At 33.1% G+C, this 19,291-nt stretch overlaps 1 protein-coding gene across 1 annotated transcript in view; it reads left to right on the top strand.

The window, feature by feature from the left end:
- The window catches only part of LOC114330981 (NPC intracellular cholesterol transporter 2 homolog a), a 59,080-nt gene extending 42,820 nt beyond the window's left edge, over nt 1–16,260 (top strand). Inside the window, exons 3-4 of the mRNA XM_028280431.2 lie at nt 8,241–8,413; nt 15,504–16,260. Coding sequence (XP_028136232.1) covers nt 8,241–8,413; nt 15,504–15,590 — 260 coding nt within the window. The 3' untranslated portion in view covers nt 15,591–16,260. The remainder of the gene's footprint in view (nt 1–8,240; nt 8,414–15,503) is intronic.
- Nucleotides 16,261–19,291: the final 3,031 nt, after the last annotated feature.

The raw sequence follows: 19,291 nt of genomic DNA, 5'->3' as shown, positions 1-19,291 counted from the left end.
TACGAGCTCTAAATGAAGAGCTTTTGTTGAGAAACAAATAAAAAGCGACAAATACGCTTTAAGAGTTAAGACTTTCGAAGTTTGGAAGCTCTTATAGGAAAAGGGCCCGCAAAATCAACTCCAACATTACTGAAAGGTTTTAGTTGAGATATTCGAGCTAGCGGTAGATTTCCCATTAACGGAACTGGAGACAAAGGATTCACCTTAAAACATTTAACACATTTAGACAGTACTCTACGAATGGCTCGTTTGGAAGATATAATCCAAAAACGCTGAGAAATTAGGTATTGAACAGTTTGTAGCCCGGCGTGTAGATATTGCAGATGAGTAGATTCAATAATCATATCAGTTAATTTACAACTGTTAGGAAGTAATGCCGGAAATTTGCGATCATACGAAATGGGCGCATCAGCTAGGCGACTACCTACACGTAGAATTCCCTTTGCATCGATAAAAGGTGAAAGCTTTCTTAAATTTTTTGGAAGCAGCTGTTTATCTTGGATAAAATTTATTAAAGTATTAAAAAAGATCTGCTGTGTTCGTTTAACAAAAACCAGTAAGGAGTTATGTTGCTCCAATAAACTTAAACAACCTATTTCCAGATTACCATATCGGTTTTTGGTTACATAATTGAAAAAACGAATAATGTAACACAAACATCGAACACACCTATTTAAAGACGAATGACGATCCAATAAAATATCTAAAAAATTATTGGGAATTTCAGCAATCAATGCGACAGTCCGCACTTCCAAATTTACATTAGTAGACTCCTTTGAATTAAGTTCAAAGAACGTTAGCGGATCAGATTGTAAGAAGGTTGGCCCCACCCACCATTTGGAACAGTTAATTAACTCAGAGGGTAAGCAACCCCTTGAACCAATGTCAGCAGGATTTTCTTCAGAAGGAACATAGTGCCAACATGAAGAAGTTACTCGATCCTGCACAAAAGCTACTCTATTGCTCACAAAAGTTTTCCACTGATGAGGGGAAGATTGTAACCAACGTAATGTAACAGCAGAATCAGAATAACAGTATATTTCCTTGATTTCTACTTTATCTTTAATAACAGAAGAAACAAAGGAGACTAGTCGAGCCACTAAAACCGCAGCAGACAATTCTAATCTGGGAATAGTAAGTCCCTTATTAATGGGTGCGACCTTAGATTTAGCTATAACAAAAGGAACAAAAGGTTGGCCTGAAGGTGATAAGCATCGAAAGTACAAGACAGCGCAGTAACCTTTCTCGCTAGCGTCACCAAAACAGTGAACTTCTAAGCGTAAAATATCGTCAATTAATAAACGACGAGGTAAATTTAATTTACTCAAATATGCTACATCATCAATGTATTTTTTCCACAAACGGATAATTTCTTTTGATGGAGCATCATCCCAACCAATCTTTTGAGTCCATATTCTTTGAATAAGGTGTTTAATTAGAAATGTTATTGGAAATAAAAATCCAAGAGGATCAAATATTTTTGCTAAATTGGACAAAAGATGACGTTTTGTACAAGAAGAGTCTAAAACTTGAACTTTAAAAGCAAATGTATCCGAAGAAGCGTCCCATTCCAACCCTAATACTTTAAGTGTTTTGGACGAAATATCATCATTAAATGTAAGAGGTTTTATTGCTAAATCTGATACAGCTAATCCTTTCAATAAATCGGGTACATTACTGGACCATTTTTTCAACTCAAAACCTCCTTTGGCAAGTAAGGCAATAAGTTCGTCTCTTAGTGCTAAGGCATTTCCGAAACTAGGACAGGAAGAAACGATATCATCAACGTAGGTTCCAGTTTTAAGTGCCTCGGCTGCTAGAGGAAACGAATCCCCGTCATCATTAGCCAACTGATGTAGACATCTAATAGCAAGATAAGGAGAACAAGAGAGACCATAAACAACTCTGTTGATACGAACAGGTTCAGAATTATTAGAACGCCAAAGTACTCTTTGATAATCTGTTTGAGTAGGATTAATTAAAATTTGCCTATACATTTTAGAAATATCGGCCGTAATTACATAACCATGCAATCGAAAATTAATCAAAATTGTACAGATGTCAGTCTGAAGCTTAGGACCAGTGAATAATTTGTCATTGAGTGAGGGTTGATTTGGAAGATGCCCGGAACCATTAAAAACGACCCTTAATTTACTTGTTAGACTTTCAGGTCTTAAAACACAATGATGCGATAAATAGTAAACATAAGGTGAATCGAAGTTATTCAATGGGACAGGTTCCATGTGACCGAGCTCAACAAATTCCTTCATAAAGGTGCGGTATTGGTCATAAAGTTCAGGAGATTTTTGAAGCCTTCTTTCTAATGAATAAAACCTACTAAGAGCAAGTGATCTAATATTAGGAAAGACAGGATTTTCTTCCTTAAAAGGTAGATCTACTACAAAGCGTCCTGAATGTTCACGCGTATAAGTATTCATAAACATATTTTCCACTTTAGCGTCATCAGGAGCTAAGCAAAAACTTCAGGGACTGCTTCTAATTCCCAGAATTTCTTTATTTGCTGATCCAAAGAAACCGTATCTTCAACTTGGCAAAATAAAGACGTAAGAGTAGGTGCCTTTGAAATATTTACTTTTCCCATAAGCACATAGCCAAATATAGTATTAATTGCATCAGGTTCATCTTGATTGCCGTAAATACGTCCATCCAAAAGAATTGTAGAGAATACATCAGCTCCTAAAAGAATGTCTATGGATCCTCTACGAAAGAAGTTATCATCTGCTAACTTTAAATTAGCAATATGGGGCCAAGTATTAACTTCTAAATTACATAAAGGCTGATCCTCACATATTTTTGTCAAGACTAACGCATCGGTTGTCAAAATAGGAGAAGATTTACGTACTGGTTTAAAAGAAATGGTAACCCCACCTAAATTAGTGTTCGACTGCATAGAACCTAATCCTTGGATGTTAGCTGAAGTTTTCATGGGACGTAAACCTAAACGCCTAAGGGTCTTTTGACAGATGAAGGACGTCATGCTTCCCGAATCTAACAGACACCTAACAGGTTGGTAGTTACCGTGACAATCAAGCACCTCAATACATGCAGTGGAAAGCAAAGTACTTTTATCAGCGGAAGAAAAACACACAGAAACGGATGATCCAGTCGTTGAATTTAAAGTGGATGCCGCCGAATCTTGAACATTCTCTTCTTTCTTAGAAGAGGAGAAGCAAAGTAGTGTATGATGTTTTTTATGGCACGAGTGACAAGTCCATGTAGATTTGCATAGGCTAGAACGATGTGATCCAAGACAGTCAATACACATCTTGTTCTTTTTTATTAATTGAAATCGATCTACAGGAGATTTTGCCAAAAAAACGGAGCATTTATAAATGGCATGAGTATCATTAGTTTTACAGATAGAACATTTTGGTTCAGGTTCTGTTTGAGCAAGCAATGATGTAGATTTGGAAGAATTAGGTTTTTTAGAAAAGTTAGATTTTGGTTTAGTGTGAAAATCAATATTATCTAAAGCGAGACAACTTTGATTTAAAAAATCAATCAGTTTTGTATAGCTTGGGATGGTTGAATTATTATGAAAAAGCTCAAAACGTGTTACTAAAGAAACAGTTAATCGTTTTAAAATCATTTGAACAAGTATAAAATCCCAATGTACTGTGGGTAGTCCTAGCTTATTTAGAGATGCCACATTTTTCGAAAATGTATCTAACAACTTGCGTAGTTCTTTTGGATCTTCTGAAGTCAGTTGTGGTGAACTTTCAAGGTTATTCCATAAATTGGCAGCGATTACCCTAACATTATTAAACCTTTCACAAAGCAGATCATAGGCAATTGGATAATTGTTTGCTGTGATGTCAATATGATCCACAGCATCGCGCGCTGCACCCTTTAAACACGATAGTAACAAATTAAATTTGTCAATTGGTTGTAAGTAAGTAAGAGTATGAACGCGAGCATCAAACTGATCTATAAAACTTCTAAATTCAGTTATTTTTCCACTGAAAGATGGCAATTCCGGTTTCGGTAAATTAAAATAATTTATAGGTAAAGGATTTTGAGACTGTGAAGTTGATGTAGTTTGCTGACTTGATGTTGAAGATTTTCTAAAGGCTTGCACGTATGTTAATTTAATTTTATAATATAATTTGTCAAAATTACTACGGCAATCATCTTCGACTTTAAATAGCGCGTCCTCATTATCGTGCTCAGAAACTAACATAATTATTTTATTATGAAGATCATAAAAATTGTCACGAATTTTTTCCAATCCTTCATACATAACTTCCAAAACCGGGTAAAAATTCTTATCGTCAGCAGCTACCTTTAAAGCAACAGCATGAATTTCAGTCATTTGTTGCACTTCAACTTGTCTTAAAGATTGATATTTTTTAATTTTATCTGCCATTTTGTAAATTTAAATGTAGAATTAATAAATTTAGAAAAATATGAAATTAGCGTTAGGAAATAAAATAGGTTCACCACACGAAAATTAATAAAATACAACCGAACTTTGTGCTAATAAAATAGATAACTATCTATGTCCTCTGCTATTTGAATATTTATAGACAAAAAATAATTATAAAACATAAACCCTTTAAATAAAAATTACTGTGTAAAATAAACACACAGTTTCATCTATAATAGAGTCAACCTGTATAATAATTATTATAACAAAATTTGTCTATTGGCCGACGTTGACAATTTAATAATAATTACTTTTACATTAATGTGTTCCTTTTTTACTTAAAAAACAACATTAACTGAGGTATAGGTACCACTAACGATCGGCACAAACAAAAAACCAATTTACTAATTGATACGTGATTTTAATTTTGTAAAGAATATTTTATCGCCTTATGTTAAAGAATAACAAAAAAATAAAGTCAAAGGAAATGCGGTTAAATAACCTGAATTTGATTCTGATCTTTGTAAATTAGCAAAGTATGACAATAAAATCAAACAATTCAGGTTTAAAAGAAACTTTCCCCGACTATATTACCCTCTTAGAAAAATGAAAAATGCAAGAAAAAAATATAGAAAATGGATCTATCAGGCTCGTAACGGAGCAATAAATCATCTTGGAGGAGACTACTAACTCAGTGAGAGCTTTATTAGTGGACTGTTTAGCATAGGGTGAATTTAAAATAGAATAAAAAAAATAACAGTAAAAAAACCAGACCTTAAAGTAAATTGTAATAAAAATATTTCCTACCTTGTCATTTCTCGTTGCACAAGCTGGAGCAGGCCTGCTATTTTTCGTACTGCTATTGCTGAGTAGTATGAATCACTCGCGAGGACTATATTGAGTTTCTATACACTTTTCGGAATAATTGTAAGTGACTGTTAACCAAGAGAGTTGGTTGGCGAATTGTCTTTTTAAAATGAGGCGAGTAGGCAGGTAATTACATACAAAAAACTTTAAGGTTTTTACTTGAAAATAATGATAAAAATTAATACATACTCACTGAATTAGGTATTGGCCTACTCGTATATACGGGGTGTCCCATAATATTGAAAAGAAAATGAATTAAAATATTCTTTACAAAAACAAGAAAATTAAAAATTGTTATTCCTACTTATGTGGACGAACCAAGACTAAAAGTCTCATATAAATATAAAAATCATAAAATTCAAAGGATGGATAAAATTCCTATGGATGTGGCTTTAGAGCAACATATGACTCCCACACGTGGTGAGTGGGTTAATTAATTAGGTCATTGTGTTGTAAGAGGTGACAAGTAACTAATAGATGATATTTCAAAAGCGAATCTGTCTGATGTCAGAACGAAAATTGTCAATGAATTTTATAGTTCATTGACAATTCTCCCCATATTAATAGTCCCCCAGTTATAGTTCATCCCCATAACGCTCGATTGACATATCGATAAAGATCATTTCAAATATCTGCTATGCTATATTACAGACCAACTAGACTCAAATAAAGAGATAAAATGCACAAGTAAAGCAAGTCTCACATTGTTTCGAAAAATGAAATCATTACTCTGTAACCACAGCTTATTGAACCTAAAATTACGTCAAAGCATGACCAAATGCTATATAGATTTCGTCAATGTTAGATGACATCGAGACCTGGGCCCGGATTACGTACACTCGATACGCATCGTATCTGCCATGTTTTCCCATAGCGCCTTACGGGAAAACATGGCGGATACGATGCGTATCGAGTGTACGTAATCCCTATGCTGGAATCTGCAGGCTGATAGTGATGTAGATTATAGTTACTTTTGAGTATTCGTTACAAATCGTTACTTTTGTATAAAGTAATCATTTATAGTATTCGTTACTTTGATTACTATTACTACTTTTCTATTTAAGTACCGGTAATCATATCGAGAATCGTATTTCTCAGTAGGTAGGTATTTTGTATAGGTATTCCGATATAACAACGACCTTCACCGATCTAATTAAGGGATAAAAATGATTTGATTACTATGATTACTTTTGTTACTTTTGTATTTGAGTACCGGTAATTATATCGAGATTCTCAGTAGGTAGGTATTTTGTATTTTGTATAGGTGAGGATATAGATCTAGATAAAAATATGGGTTCTCGCATTCGATCTTTGTTAATGACATACATTACATATTTTATCTCCATTATACCTCCCTCTCTTTCATCTTCTATCTTCTCCTCAGCCTCACAGTGTGAGGCTCTGAGGCTTACACCCTTAAGACGCTTCATACTGATAACGATATTCGCTAAAAAAAGTAAAATACCGGTCCATTCCGTTACTCGCTGGGATACGATTGGTAGAAAGTAATCAAGTGTACTGGTTGTAGATACAATAGTCGTTACTCGCTCTGATACGATTGGTACGAAGTAATCAGAGTTATCAAAATAACGATTTGCCTCCCTGTATAATAATCGTTACTTTCGGTATTGGTAAGTAACGAGTACTTTGTAACGAATATATACTTTTTCAACATCTCTACAGGCTGATACGATACTCGTCAAGAGGCGTTTCAAATGTAGTTTCATCAAAGAATGCTCCGACTGGACAGAGACGCAGAGCAACGAAGCTGTGTTAAATAGAGCAAATGTCTTTCGTGAGTTAATGACTCTATATTGAGATAAGAAAAAATTTCATACTTAGGGTATGTTCTTAGAGGAGACCGGTATCGAATCCTTTAGCTTATCATGAAAGGTAAAATCGAGTGTCGCAGAGGAATTGGAAGAAAGCAATTGTCATGGCTAAAGAGTATACCTGATTGGACAGGAATGTATTTTTAAACAACTATTCCCTTAGCTGAAGAAGCAGTTTGGCTTGAAATAATTCTCAGCAAAAATCGTGAAACAAAGGATCGTCCCTCCGGGACTTATTCTCGCCTTTGGTTCGTGAAATTAAAACTGTCAAAGTGTCACCCGGGAAAAATTCAATAATTTCAGAGCTCTTGTGCAATTACTACTGATAATTACCCGGAAAGGATGAAAGGATTTGATTTCAGTTCAGTGCCTCTACCCAGGTGCTCCGATGAGGAAACAGCTATTCCGAAATACGTATAAGCGCATAGTAGAGGTGCTGTACTGTTATTCAATCTAAACCATCCTTACTTTTCTTTTAGTTTATACTTTATTCACTTTTGTGGATATAAAGGGAAATAATTCGCTAAAATTATTATCACGGTGAATGACAGGACGTGAAATGCATTTTTAGATTTCCCTTGTCGAGTATTTCGCCATCCGTTATGCTTTATTTTTTCCAACTTTAAAAGCTCAGAGGATAAGTAATTTCGAATTTTATTTCCTGACTTAAGTTTCGATTCATATATGGTGCTGGCAAGTTGGTAATTATTTTGATAATTACCCGGAAAGGATGAAAGGATTTGATTTCAGTTCAGTGCCTCTACCCAGGTGCTCCGATGAGGAAACGGCTATTCCGAAATACGTATAAGCGCATAGTAGAGGTGCTGTACTGTTGTTAAATCTAAACCTTCCTTTCTTTTTTTTTTATTATGTTAATGTTTACATTACTGAGAAAGAATTGAATTGCCTATCAAATGAGTTAGCACACGACCCCTATTCCCATTACAAATCATCGATTACATCACGCTCAGACGGATAACCTCACTAGTATGATATTTAAATGTGTCAAAAATTCATTCAAAAATTTGAAAGTATAAATCGACCTTTTTCAGGATCTATTTCCAAAATGAATTTATTTCATTTGGCTTTGTCACACTGTATATTATTTATATATTACTTTTTATGAATTATAAAACACCGATATTATATTTTAGATACCAACTCTAAAACCTTAAAGACCCTCGTCATTGGTAAACTTGGTCTACTTAAACAAAAATTTAATTTGCCAAATCCAAATGCTTGTGAAATGGGAGTGACGTGTCCAATAAGCTCCGGAGATACCTACACCTATACCGTCAGCATGCCTGTAAAAAAAAATTATCCCAGGGTAAGTTATACGTATCAATAAAAATAGTCTGCTTCTATATTTTCAAAAAGACAAAAAAGTAGTACAGTAGACTCAGTGGCAGGCCTAGTCATTTGCTTTGGGAAACCTTGCCTGGGGGGGGGGGACTTTCAAGGAAACACCTATGCAAATGCATTAAGTTCCCTTAACTTTCCTAACTAGCTGGTTTCGCCCCCCCCCCCTCTCTCTCTCTATCTCTGTCTCTCTCTCTCTCTCTCTCTCTCTCTCTCTCTCTCTCTCTCTCTCTCTCTCTCTCTGTGTGTATGTATTATTGTGTATCAATTTGGCAATCAAAGATAGAATAAAAATCTAATTTTTTTAATATAACGCGGGCACATAAATTTGATACACCCTGTATATTGATTTGTAAATATTTATTAGAAGTTAGCTTTCACGTAGTAGGTTTCTCCTTAATGAGTTTTTCCATGAAGAAATAAAGACATTTGTAAATAAGTAAAGTGAAAGGAACATTTGTTTAGGATTATAATTTAAGATTGTTTTGTTATTACGGGAAAGGTAAAACCACAGATAACTGTAATTATTAGTTTTTAGAAAATTTAAGGTAGAGAGATTTGGAATTTTAATTTTAAGGATTGTTTGAAAGAATGGCTGGGTTTTTCGAATGGAAAAGAGAAATGTTTCTGATTTGCTTGGCAATTTGGAAGGGGAAAAGAGAAGTTGGAATGTTGGGACAGTTTGGAAAATAAAGTTGTTGTGTTACCGGCATCCGAGAAGAGCAGTCAAAAGTTTTCGTAAGTAGTCCAGAAGCAAGTACTAGTGGTTGTTTTGATAGTGAGAGCCGCTGAAAAGTGGAACGAGAGACAAATCAAATCGAGAAGAAATACCTCTTTGTTTCTGTAAAGTCCAAGAGAGTAAGTTACAAGAATTATCGTTATTAAAATTATTTGTGACACCAAGTAAAAAAGATACTTGGGTCTCAGGAGATTATTGTTAAGAGAAAGAGAGGAAAGAGTTTTGGAGTTTATTGAATGAGTACTGGCAAAAAGAGGCCTGGCTTGTGTTTTGGAGAAATAGTTGCTGGTATCCTGCTGGATTGTTTGATGAGAACGGAGAGGGCTTTGATTGGTAGCCTAACATAATCAACAAGGAGGAGCTGTTTGGGTCAAGAGGAGACATCATTGTGTGTGAATCAAAAAGGTCAGTCAATAACCTATGTGATAGATTTTCTTTATAATCAGAAGGAAATTTTTGTTACGTAAAAGCATATGAATTTATGAATCCAGCATTTCAAAAACTTAATAGGAAGTATAAGTAATTTTGCGAATACCAAATTTGTTTGTTTAGCTTTTTTTATTAATGGTATCAAGAACAAAGCGATAAATAATTGTTTGAATTAGGTTAATTTATATGGTAAAAGTTTCTTTTGGACAGTTATGTCCACAGGATTTAATTGATAAATTTACAGAGCATTGCTTTTGATAATAAAGGTATTTGTATGCGTTTATTTATGGTATTTCTATTTATTTCTTTTTCCTATTTTATTCCGATAAGGATCAACTAAGAGATACTGAAGCCACGAGAGAGGATAAGTATAACCTAAGAGAATTTAATTAAATTTTTTATGACAAAAGGCACTCTGAGGTTTTTTCTTAATATTTTTTATGTATGAATTGCGACAATTAAATAATTAATCAAATAAATACTAATTAGTATAAAAGTAATAGAAAGCAGATCATAACAGTATATAAAATTCCCTCATTTTTCTATAGTCTCAGAATCTGTATGGCTTGCATTTTTAGAAACCTCGGATGGTGTAACCAGAGAAAGTTTTCCATTGTTTTTGATCTGTTATGATATAGAATGGCATTTTAAATATCATTTTGTGTGCTGTTAGATTAAAAACTTAAACTTTTTCTAGCAGATGTCGCCAGGGCATTTCTGCCATTTCTTTCGGTGAAATCTGTGACGGCAGGCGGAGTGTTTCCCTGGTTTAAGAGCATATATGTGTCTGAGATGTATATGTAAGTAGAAGAGTATATGTATATGTATCTGGGATGTATCTGAAACGAGGTGACTCTATCTCACCCACACTATTTAAACTGATATTGGAAGTAATAATAACGAGGACAAACTTTGCAAACAAAGACATTATTACAGATCAACTTCAACTAGTAGCATACGCAGGTGATGTAGTCATCATAGCGAAGACGAAGATGGCACTTATAAAAGAAGTTACAAAATTAGATAAGGAAGCAAAGAGAATAGGGCTAGAGATAAACAAGCACCAAACAAAATACATGACGATAGGGAAGGACGACTAGGGATGGCGGTTTTTGACAAAACACCGGTTTTCGATTATACCAGTTTTTTGCTTACGGTTTAACCTGGCGGTTATAACCGGCCAAAAAAAAACGGTTTTTCCAAAAACCGGTTTTCTGTTTTTTTAATCCAATAGGTTGCAATGTTACATTTACAATGCACTTTAGTTTGCGATACTCCACTCGACTCGATACTCGATATCAATATGATCAAAATTAGTACTATCGAAAGAACATCAATATCAATATAAATAAAACACAATTTTTAATAAAACTTTTTATTATATTAATTATTATATTTATTTATTATTTTGTTATTATTATATACTTATTCATTATTATTAAATATAATATAGCGTAAGATTAATATATACAATACATATTGCAATAATATACAATCTAACCCAACCATTAAAAAATTTCCCAGACTCTTTCAAATGGGATTTAAAAAAAAATAATATCAACATAAATATTTTACTTAAAAATAAATTGGATAATGCAATTTATCTTTTATTTTTACTATCATAAAAAAATATCATGTATTTCTTTTAACACGTTTGTAGATTTGTATAGTAGGTACATTTTAACTCATTTAATACTTCCTGTACGGGTTTATCGTTTTGAAAACGTAGGGAAATCCTTGGAGATTCGTATTCGTAATCGGTAATTTGATATTCATAGTCAGAACATTATTTTTGGTAATCAGAAAAAGTCATTCACTCACTTTCAATGTCAAGACTCAAGTGTGAAAAATAGATGATGTTTGCGTCTACTTCAACCAGATTATTTCTTATGTAAATATTATGATTACAAATACCTTTTCAACTAAATATTATAATAAAACTTAATTGTTTCTGGCAGATGTGAGTTTGCACTTTCAGTTTGCTTCTGTATTTATTAAATAAAATTTGAATTATGTTGTTGTTTGGAATAATTACTTGAGAATAATAATTATGATTGGGATCCCAAATAATACCTAACCTAATCCTAATAACCGTAGAAACCTAATAACCGGATTTTACATTAAAAAGAAAAACCGGTTATAAACGGGACATTAAAAGCCTGTAAAACCGGTTATTGCGAAGTAAAAAACCGGTTTTAGGTTAAAACCGGTAGGTTTTTCCCATCCCTAAGGACGACACAAAAAATCAGAAATATCTTATAACACAGAACCGTAAATTTGAAACTGTATCCAACCTAGCTACTTGGGAGTAACAATAGGTAAAACCGGAAAAGACAGAACAGAGGAAAGAATTCTAAAATGTAAAAAAAACCTTTGGAATGAATAGAAATCTGTTGAAAAGTAAGACTCTAAGAGAACAAAGATGAACCTATATAAGACCTGCTGTTATATATAGGATGGAGACAACGACGATTAATAAGAAAGACGAAGATAGCCTTCTGAAATTTGAAAGAATAATAATGAGAACAATACTGGGTCACAATGTAGCAAGAGAGGGAGAAATAAGAATGAAAACGAATGCCGAAAGTGAAGAAGAAATAAAGCGAGAAAATATAGTCAGATAAATAAAACCTCTTCGCTTAGAATGGATAGGACATATACAGAGACGCCAACAATCAGATATGTTGAGAAGGATAACTAACTAGACACAACTATGGCCCAGATGTAGACAGAGACCTAGAAGAAGATAGCTGGATGATGTAGAAGAAGACTGGTTCTGGTCCAACAATGAATGTGAAAGACTGGTTCAGTGTAAGGACAGGAAGAAATCGAAAAAAGTCACGAGTACAGTAAAGACACACAGCAAGCTATAAATGACAGAGGAGTTAAGCCACCTCACCCAAGAATACGATTTTGAACGCCATGGCGTTAGCTATAATTCCTAGGGATTGTAATGTTTAATGAATGAATTTGTCCTAGGTTTTTCCCGAAGCAATTCGATGTCCCCAACCATTCCTATTCCTGCCTACTATATTTTATATACATACTACATGTATATACATCCGTTCCGGATGTTGGCGATCAGCATGACTATCCTAACTTTGCTTGCTGCTATTCTGAATAATCCGGTTGTCGATCTATTAAACTCCTTATTCTCGTGTTAAACTCCGTATTCTAGTAGGTATATGATAATAATGTACACTAAGCATCAAAATAATTAACGCACCACCTTAAAAATAGGACATTTTTGATGTGCCGTATTTCCTAAACCTGTTGGTCGATTTTAGTGATTTTTTTAGTATATTATAACCTTATTCTTTAAGAATATCGGTGTATTAATAATACTATTCCTAAATAGGTAAGTGTTATTGTATACCGGGTGTAAAAATGATAGTGTGTTTGGAAATCCCTGTGGAATATTCTAGCTTACATAAAATACTGAAATTATGCAATTAAAACTAATTTGTAGCCTTAGGCTTTCTTAACATTTTGGTTTTCGATTCATTCGCTTATGTGGGATAATAAAAAAGTTAGGTACTTTAACAACTAGCCATGTTATTAATAAATTCAGGGTGTTTCTAAATAAGTGCGACAAACTTTAAAGAGTAATTCTGCATGAAAAAATAATGATCGTTTACTTTATAAACATATGTCCATAAATGCTTCGTTTCCGAGATACGGGATGTTGAATTTTTTCTTACAAACTGACGATTTATTTATTGCTCTTAAACTGGTTGAGATATGCAAATTAAATTTGGTGAATTTTAAGAGGTAGTTATTGCGCATTTTTGACATACAATTAAGAATTTTATATTCACCATTGGCGTGCATACGGGATGTATCTAAAATGTTTATACGCGTATGCAAATTTTGGTTTTCGATTCATTCGCTTATATGGGATAATAAAAAGTTAGGTACTTTAACAACTAGCCATGCTATTCATAAATACAGGGTGTTTCTAAATAAGTGTGACAAACTTTAAGGAGTAATGGTGCATGAAAAAATAATGACAGTTGGCTTTATAAACGTGTGTCCGCAAATGTTTCGTTTCCGAGATACGGGATGTTGAATTGTTTCTTACAAACTGACGATTTATTTATTGCTCTTAAACCGGTTGAGATATGCAAATGAAATTTAGTAGATTTTAAGAGGTAGTTATTACGCATTTTTTGACATTCAATTAAGAATTTTATATTCACCACTGGCGTGCATACGGGAAGTATCTAAAATATTTATACGCGTATGCACACCAATAGTGAATATAAAATTCTTAATTGTATGTCAAAAAATGCGCAATAACTACCTCTTGAAATTTACCAAATTTCATTTGCATATCTGAACCAGTTTTAGAGCAATAAATAAATCGTCAGTTTGTAAGAAAACATTCAACATCCCGTAAATCGGAAACAAAGCATTTGCGGATATATGTTTATAAAGCAAACGGTCATTATTTTTTCATGCAGGATTACCCCTTAAAGTTTGTCGCGCTTATTTAGAAACACCCTGTATTGATGAATAACCTTGCTAGTTGTTAAAGTACCTAACTTTTTATTATCCAACATAAGCAAATGAATCGAAAAGCAAAATGTTAAGAAAGCCTAAGGCTATAGTTGAGTTTTAATTTCAATATTTTTTTATACTCTACAATATTCCACAAGGTGTTCCAAACCTTGAGAAAAAAACACACTAACATTGTTACACCCGGTGTACAAGGACACTTACGTCTTTAGCAATAATATTATTACAGCGATATTCTTGAAGAATAAAGCTATAAGATACTAAAAAAATCACTCAAATCGGACAAAAAGTTTAGGAAATACGAGACATCAAAAATGTCCCATTTTTAAGGTGGTGAGTTAATTTTGATGCTTAGTGTATTTTAAACTTTTAAATATATTTATAATCTGTTCAAATATGCATTTTTTTTTAAACATTATTAGGTTTAATCGACAACTGATTTGTATATGTTTATGTTACGTCTAGTATTTATACAGTGTGGGCCAAAGAAAAGAGTCCGCCTCGATATTCGGCAGTATTTATTAGGTTTTAAGGAAATGAAGAAACAGGTCGATTTTTGATCTAAGGGGGACACATTTTTACGGTACACACATCTGTCATTTGTCAACCCCCTCCCTTCCACTTCCTCCACCCCTTATTTTTAAATAGGAAATACGAGTCGTGTGCTAGCTCATCTGAAAAGTTATTGAATTCTCTATTCAGTGATATAAACATCAACATAATTATTTATACACGGTGTCCAAAAAAATTTTATAATTAGAATATTTCACACAAAAAGAAGAATGCATGTAATTTATTTAATTCTAAATACATTCTACTGCTGTCACAAAACGTAAAAAAATATTTTTTGATAAAGAAATATTGCTTTTCGCTTAATTTCAATGTTCAAGATGCCACTCATCTCCCTCTTGGTAGGTTGAATATTGAATTTAAGCAACAAACAATGTTTATTTATCAAATAAATATTTGTTTATGTTTTCTGTCAGCAGTAGAATGTATTTTGAGTTAAATAAATTACATACATTCTTCATTTTGTGTCAATTAATTTAATTGAAAATATTGTTTCTTGGACACCCTATATAAATAATTATGTCAATAATAATATTACTAAATAGAGAATCGAATAACCTTTCAGATGAGCTAACACACGACCCCTATTCCCTATTCAAAAAATAAGGGGGGGAAGTGGAAGGGAGGGGGTTGACAAATGACAGATGTATGTACCGTAAAATGTGTCTCCCTTAGATCAAAAATCGACCTGTTTCGTAATTTCTTTAAAACCTAGTAAATACTTCCAAATATCGAGGTGGACTGTTTTCTTTGGACCACATTGTATATTATTATCTCTAATTCTGAAAAATCATTGTTTCAGGTAACAGTAGATATTGAGCTACATTTAATTGACGAAAATGACAAAGACGTAATTTGTGCTTTGATACCAGCTAAGATTGTAGCTTGAGCCAGAAAATTCCCATAGTTCCTCAAAATGAAAAACGATACAAGGATACGATCAGGATAACTCTCTACACCTAGTCTAAAATCCTTTTAAAGTTTCAATGCTAACACAGTTCTATATTTTTTAATTTTCACACCTTTTTGTATTATATATATTTTAAATAAGTAGAAAAATAATATATATAGTTATTTAAGACTTAAAATTAAGAATAACTGGTTGATACATTACAGGTAATATTTAAGTCATAATATGTAGAAATAGTATTTTTTAATGAAAAATTAATAGAAAGACATGGTAAATTAATATTAATAGATCCCATTTCGTTACCAAATATGTAATTAGGTAGCTGGTCAGGGTCACATAGGCTAAAACTGATGTTAGCATTAAGAACTAAACAAATCTAAGAAAGAATAGTAAAAATGAGATTAAAAATGAAATGTTATTTAGAGCGTTTATGTACCTATGTGGTTAATATAGTAGGAATAAAAAAATGTATAGTTCGGAATATGAAGGAAAACTAAAAAATATATCAGAGAAGCTGTGGTAGTATATTAAAAAATCTATTTGCCTTAAAACTAATTAAACTGTGTAATAATAGCCTACAACTCTTAACGTAGTCTAATAGTAGAATGTATAATTATAAATTAAAATTAAATAAACGTTTTATAGGAAACATTTTTCTTCTACAACAAACCCACCAGTCTCATGTATTACTTGATTATTGATCTGCAGTAACACTAGGAAGCGGAATTATCTTTCATCGGAAATATCTTTCATCGGAATCACTAGTAATATAATCAGATCTTGCTCAGAGACTTGGCTCAGCATGTGTATTTGATCACTAGTGTGCAGTGCCGGATTAACCATTAGGTAAAGTAAGCAGTTGCCTAGGGCCTCGACCCCAAAGGGGGCCTCGCAGGGCCCAAAGCGAAAAAATAATAATTAGAATTAAATAAGAACTATAAATTATACTCATGTTGAAAAATTCAAATATCGCGCAACACCATAAAAGTGATGATGGACGTATAAAACTACATTACAATGCCTACTTTTATTCACATAGAAGGTCTATGCTGTGAGAATAAATCACTAATAAATGCCCTTTGGTAAAAGAAACATTATTACAGATGGAAATAAAAAAAAAATTCGAGAGTGGAGCAGAAAACGCAAGAAAAAGCAGGAGAAAGAAAAGATCCTTAGGCATGATCTAAAACAGAACCAAAACGTATTTAAACTCAGTTTCACACAGAAATCTATAGCTAGTGAAAGCAGCAGCCAATGAAAATACACGTGACGAAATAGAAATTACTGCGAAGGAAGTATATTTTCCGTAACTAAAGAAGATGAAAAAACATGTAACGACAGTTCTATTCCAGTTCAAGAAGTTGAAGAACCAGAAACCAAAACTAAGATAAAAATTGAAGTTAAAGATAAATTGGTTCCTAAATTCGGAAAACGACATAGGATTACGAAATACAGTAAATGAAGAAGTACAGAAATTTTGGATTGAGAAAGATCCTCATAATGAAAAAACTTTGACGGAAGTTTTTTAGCATAAAATAGTTATTTATGAAACGGTTCGTGAAGTATGCTTTTTGCGAACGCACGCGATATTTAGAGCACGAGCGACAGCGGGGCGAGTGCTATACATCGCGTAAGTTCGCAAAAAGTACTTCACGCACAGTTTCACACAATATTTTATCTACTCTACCATAAACAAATAAAAAAACTGTAACTCTTCGTCACTGGAATTCATTTCTATCCTACAATTTTTAGAACTTTGACATTTAAAAATTTTAACTTCTTTCAAACCACAAAACTGTCAAAACTTTATGTCATCACCATGACAACACGAAAGTTAAGGATATTTGATTATATTAAAGTGTGTTAAAAACACTGCGAAAATGTAAGTACCATTTAAAATACATTGTTACTTCACGCACACTTTAAACACTTCACGCACTGCTATCTATAATGACAGTTTTCACAAACCAAAAACTTACACATAAGTAATATGACATAGAGTAGATAAAAGAAATTTTAAAGGCATTACCATTTTTACACAATCTACGGTTTTTCGAAAATATATCAGTGGAACAAAAATTAAAAGAGATAGACTAACGTATTCTCCCTCAAGTGGAATATCATATTTTGGGTTTGTTCAGTCCGTGTACAACTTTTGTCAGCCTCTACCCACCATTCTTAAGTTACGGTCAAATGCTTAAATGAAACTCCATTAAGCGATCACATTCGCCACGATCTAGTCCTTAAAATATCAAGCAGCACAGATGGACTGCAAGGACACATGCAACAAGACATTTGTGTAAAGGTTATAACGCTTTCAAATCTGCTCTTCATACTCTTACTGAAGACAATAATCAGAAAGCTGAAACAGTTCATGAGGCTAAGTGTGTGTTGAAAGAAATGTCAAAAAAGAAACATTCATAATGAATTAGTTTTGGTCAACAATTTTAGAACGCTGTCAGTAAATCATTACAAAGAGTGAACGTCAAACTGCAGTTCAGCATCTAAGTTCACTTTTGGAGCTCTTAAAATACCAAAGAGATATGTACTTAATTTTGCTTACTGCGAGCAGAATGCCTGAATATTTCGACTCGAGTAAACAAAAAGCAAGCAATAAAACTACATTTTATTGATGCTAATTCCAATAAAATTTTTCTACAGGATGGACAAAAGTTAAAGGTTAAAACGTATCTACCAATGTTCGATAAGATATTAACTGAGTTGAGTCGTTTGACAGTGTACGGGTAAGTGAACTTAGTATTTGGTCTTTTGCCTTTTTCCAAAATTGAGTCAATAAAGGAGTGTGCTTCAAAACTACAGGAAAACTATCCTGATGATATTGAATCTGAACTTAAAGATGAACTAGAGCAGTTTAAATATTTTATAGCCCAGCTTCAAGACTTATAGGTAGTAGTAAATGCAACGAGCATTATTTAATGATGGTCATTTTGAAGAGAGTATGAGGGATAGGAAACGAGCCGCATGCGGCTAGTTTCGTATAGAGTACGAGCTTCATAATGATAATTAAATGCAAGTTGTACACACTATTTTTTCTAAGATCATTCACAACAAAAAATATATTTAAATTTATTAATTTTGTAACACAAACAAATTAAGTAGTTTGTCAGTTTGACAGTTTGTTTACATATTGAGAACTGTCAAAGCGTATGTACTTGACTTGCCATTGGTCACTGCGCGTGTACCACCTTTATCGAGAATGCCATATCGCGATTCTTCTGGTTAAAAATCTGTATCTTAATGAAAATCTCTATCATAATGAAGTTCATTATGATAGAAGTAGTGACATCATAATTGATGTATATATTATTATCGTATGAGAAGAGAAAAAGCAATTTATTCCTGCTTCACAGTAATTTTGGGATATATCGCAACAGGCGAACAGACATTTTCAAAAATGAAAATTATTAAAAATGGAGGAAGCCTGGGTCCTCATATCTTGGATTGCCTAGGGGCCTTAAGATTCTTAATCCGGGTCTGCTAGTGTGCGTCAGTATGTTAGGTATATAGAAAAGAAGAAAAGACTTTGTATGATATACTTTTCCTCTCTTGTGAATAGGATATATTCTTATCCTGCAGAGATTGTTTCATCAATCCACGCTTGGATAATTTTAACCATGTATTTGTTTCCATAGTCATGATCCTCCATTTTTTAAAATTCA

This window comes from Diabrotica virgifera, chromosome 4 (assembly GCF_917563875.1).
Source record: "Diabrotica virgifera virgifera chromosome 4, PGI_DIABVI_V3a".
In the NCBI taxonomy this organism is placed as follows: Eukaryota; Metazoa; Arthropoda; class Insecta; order Coleoptera; family Chrysomelidae; genus Diabrotica; species Diabrotica virgifera.
This window is presented reverse-complemented; position numbering and strand designations above follow the sequence as displayed.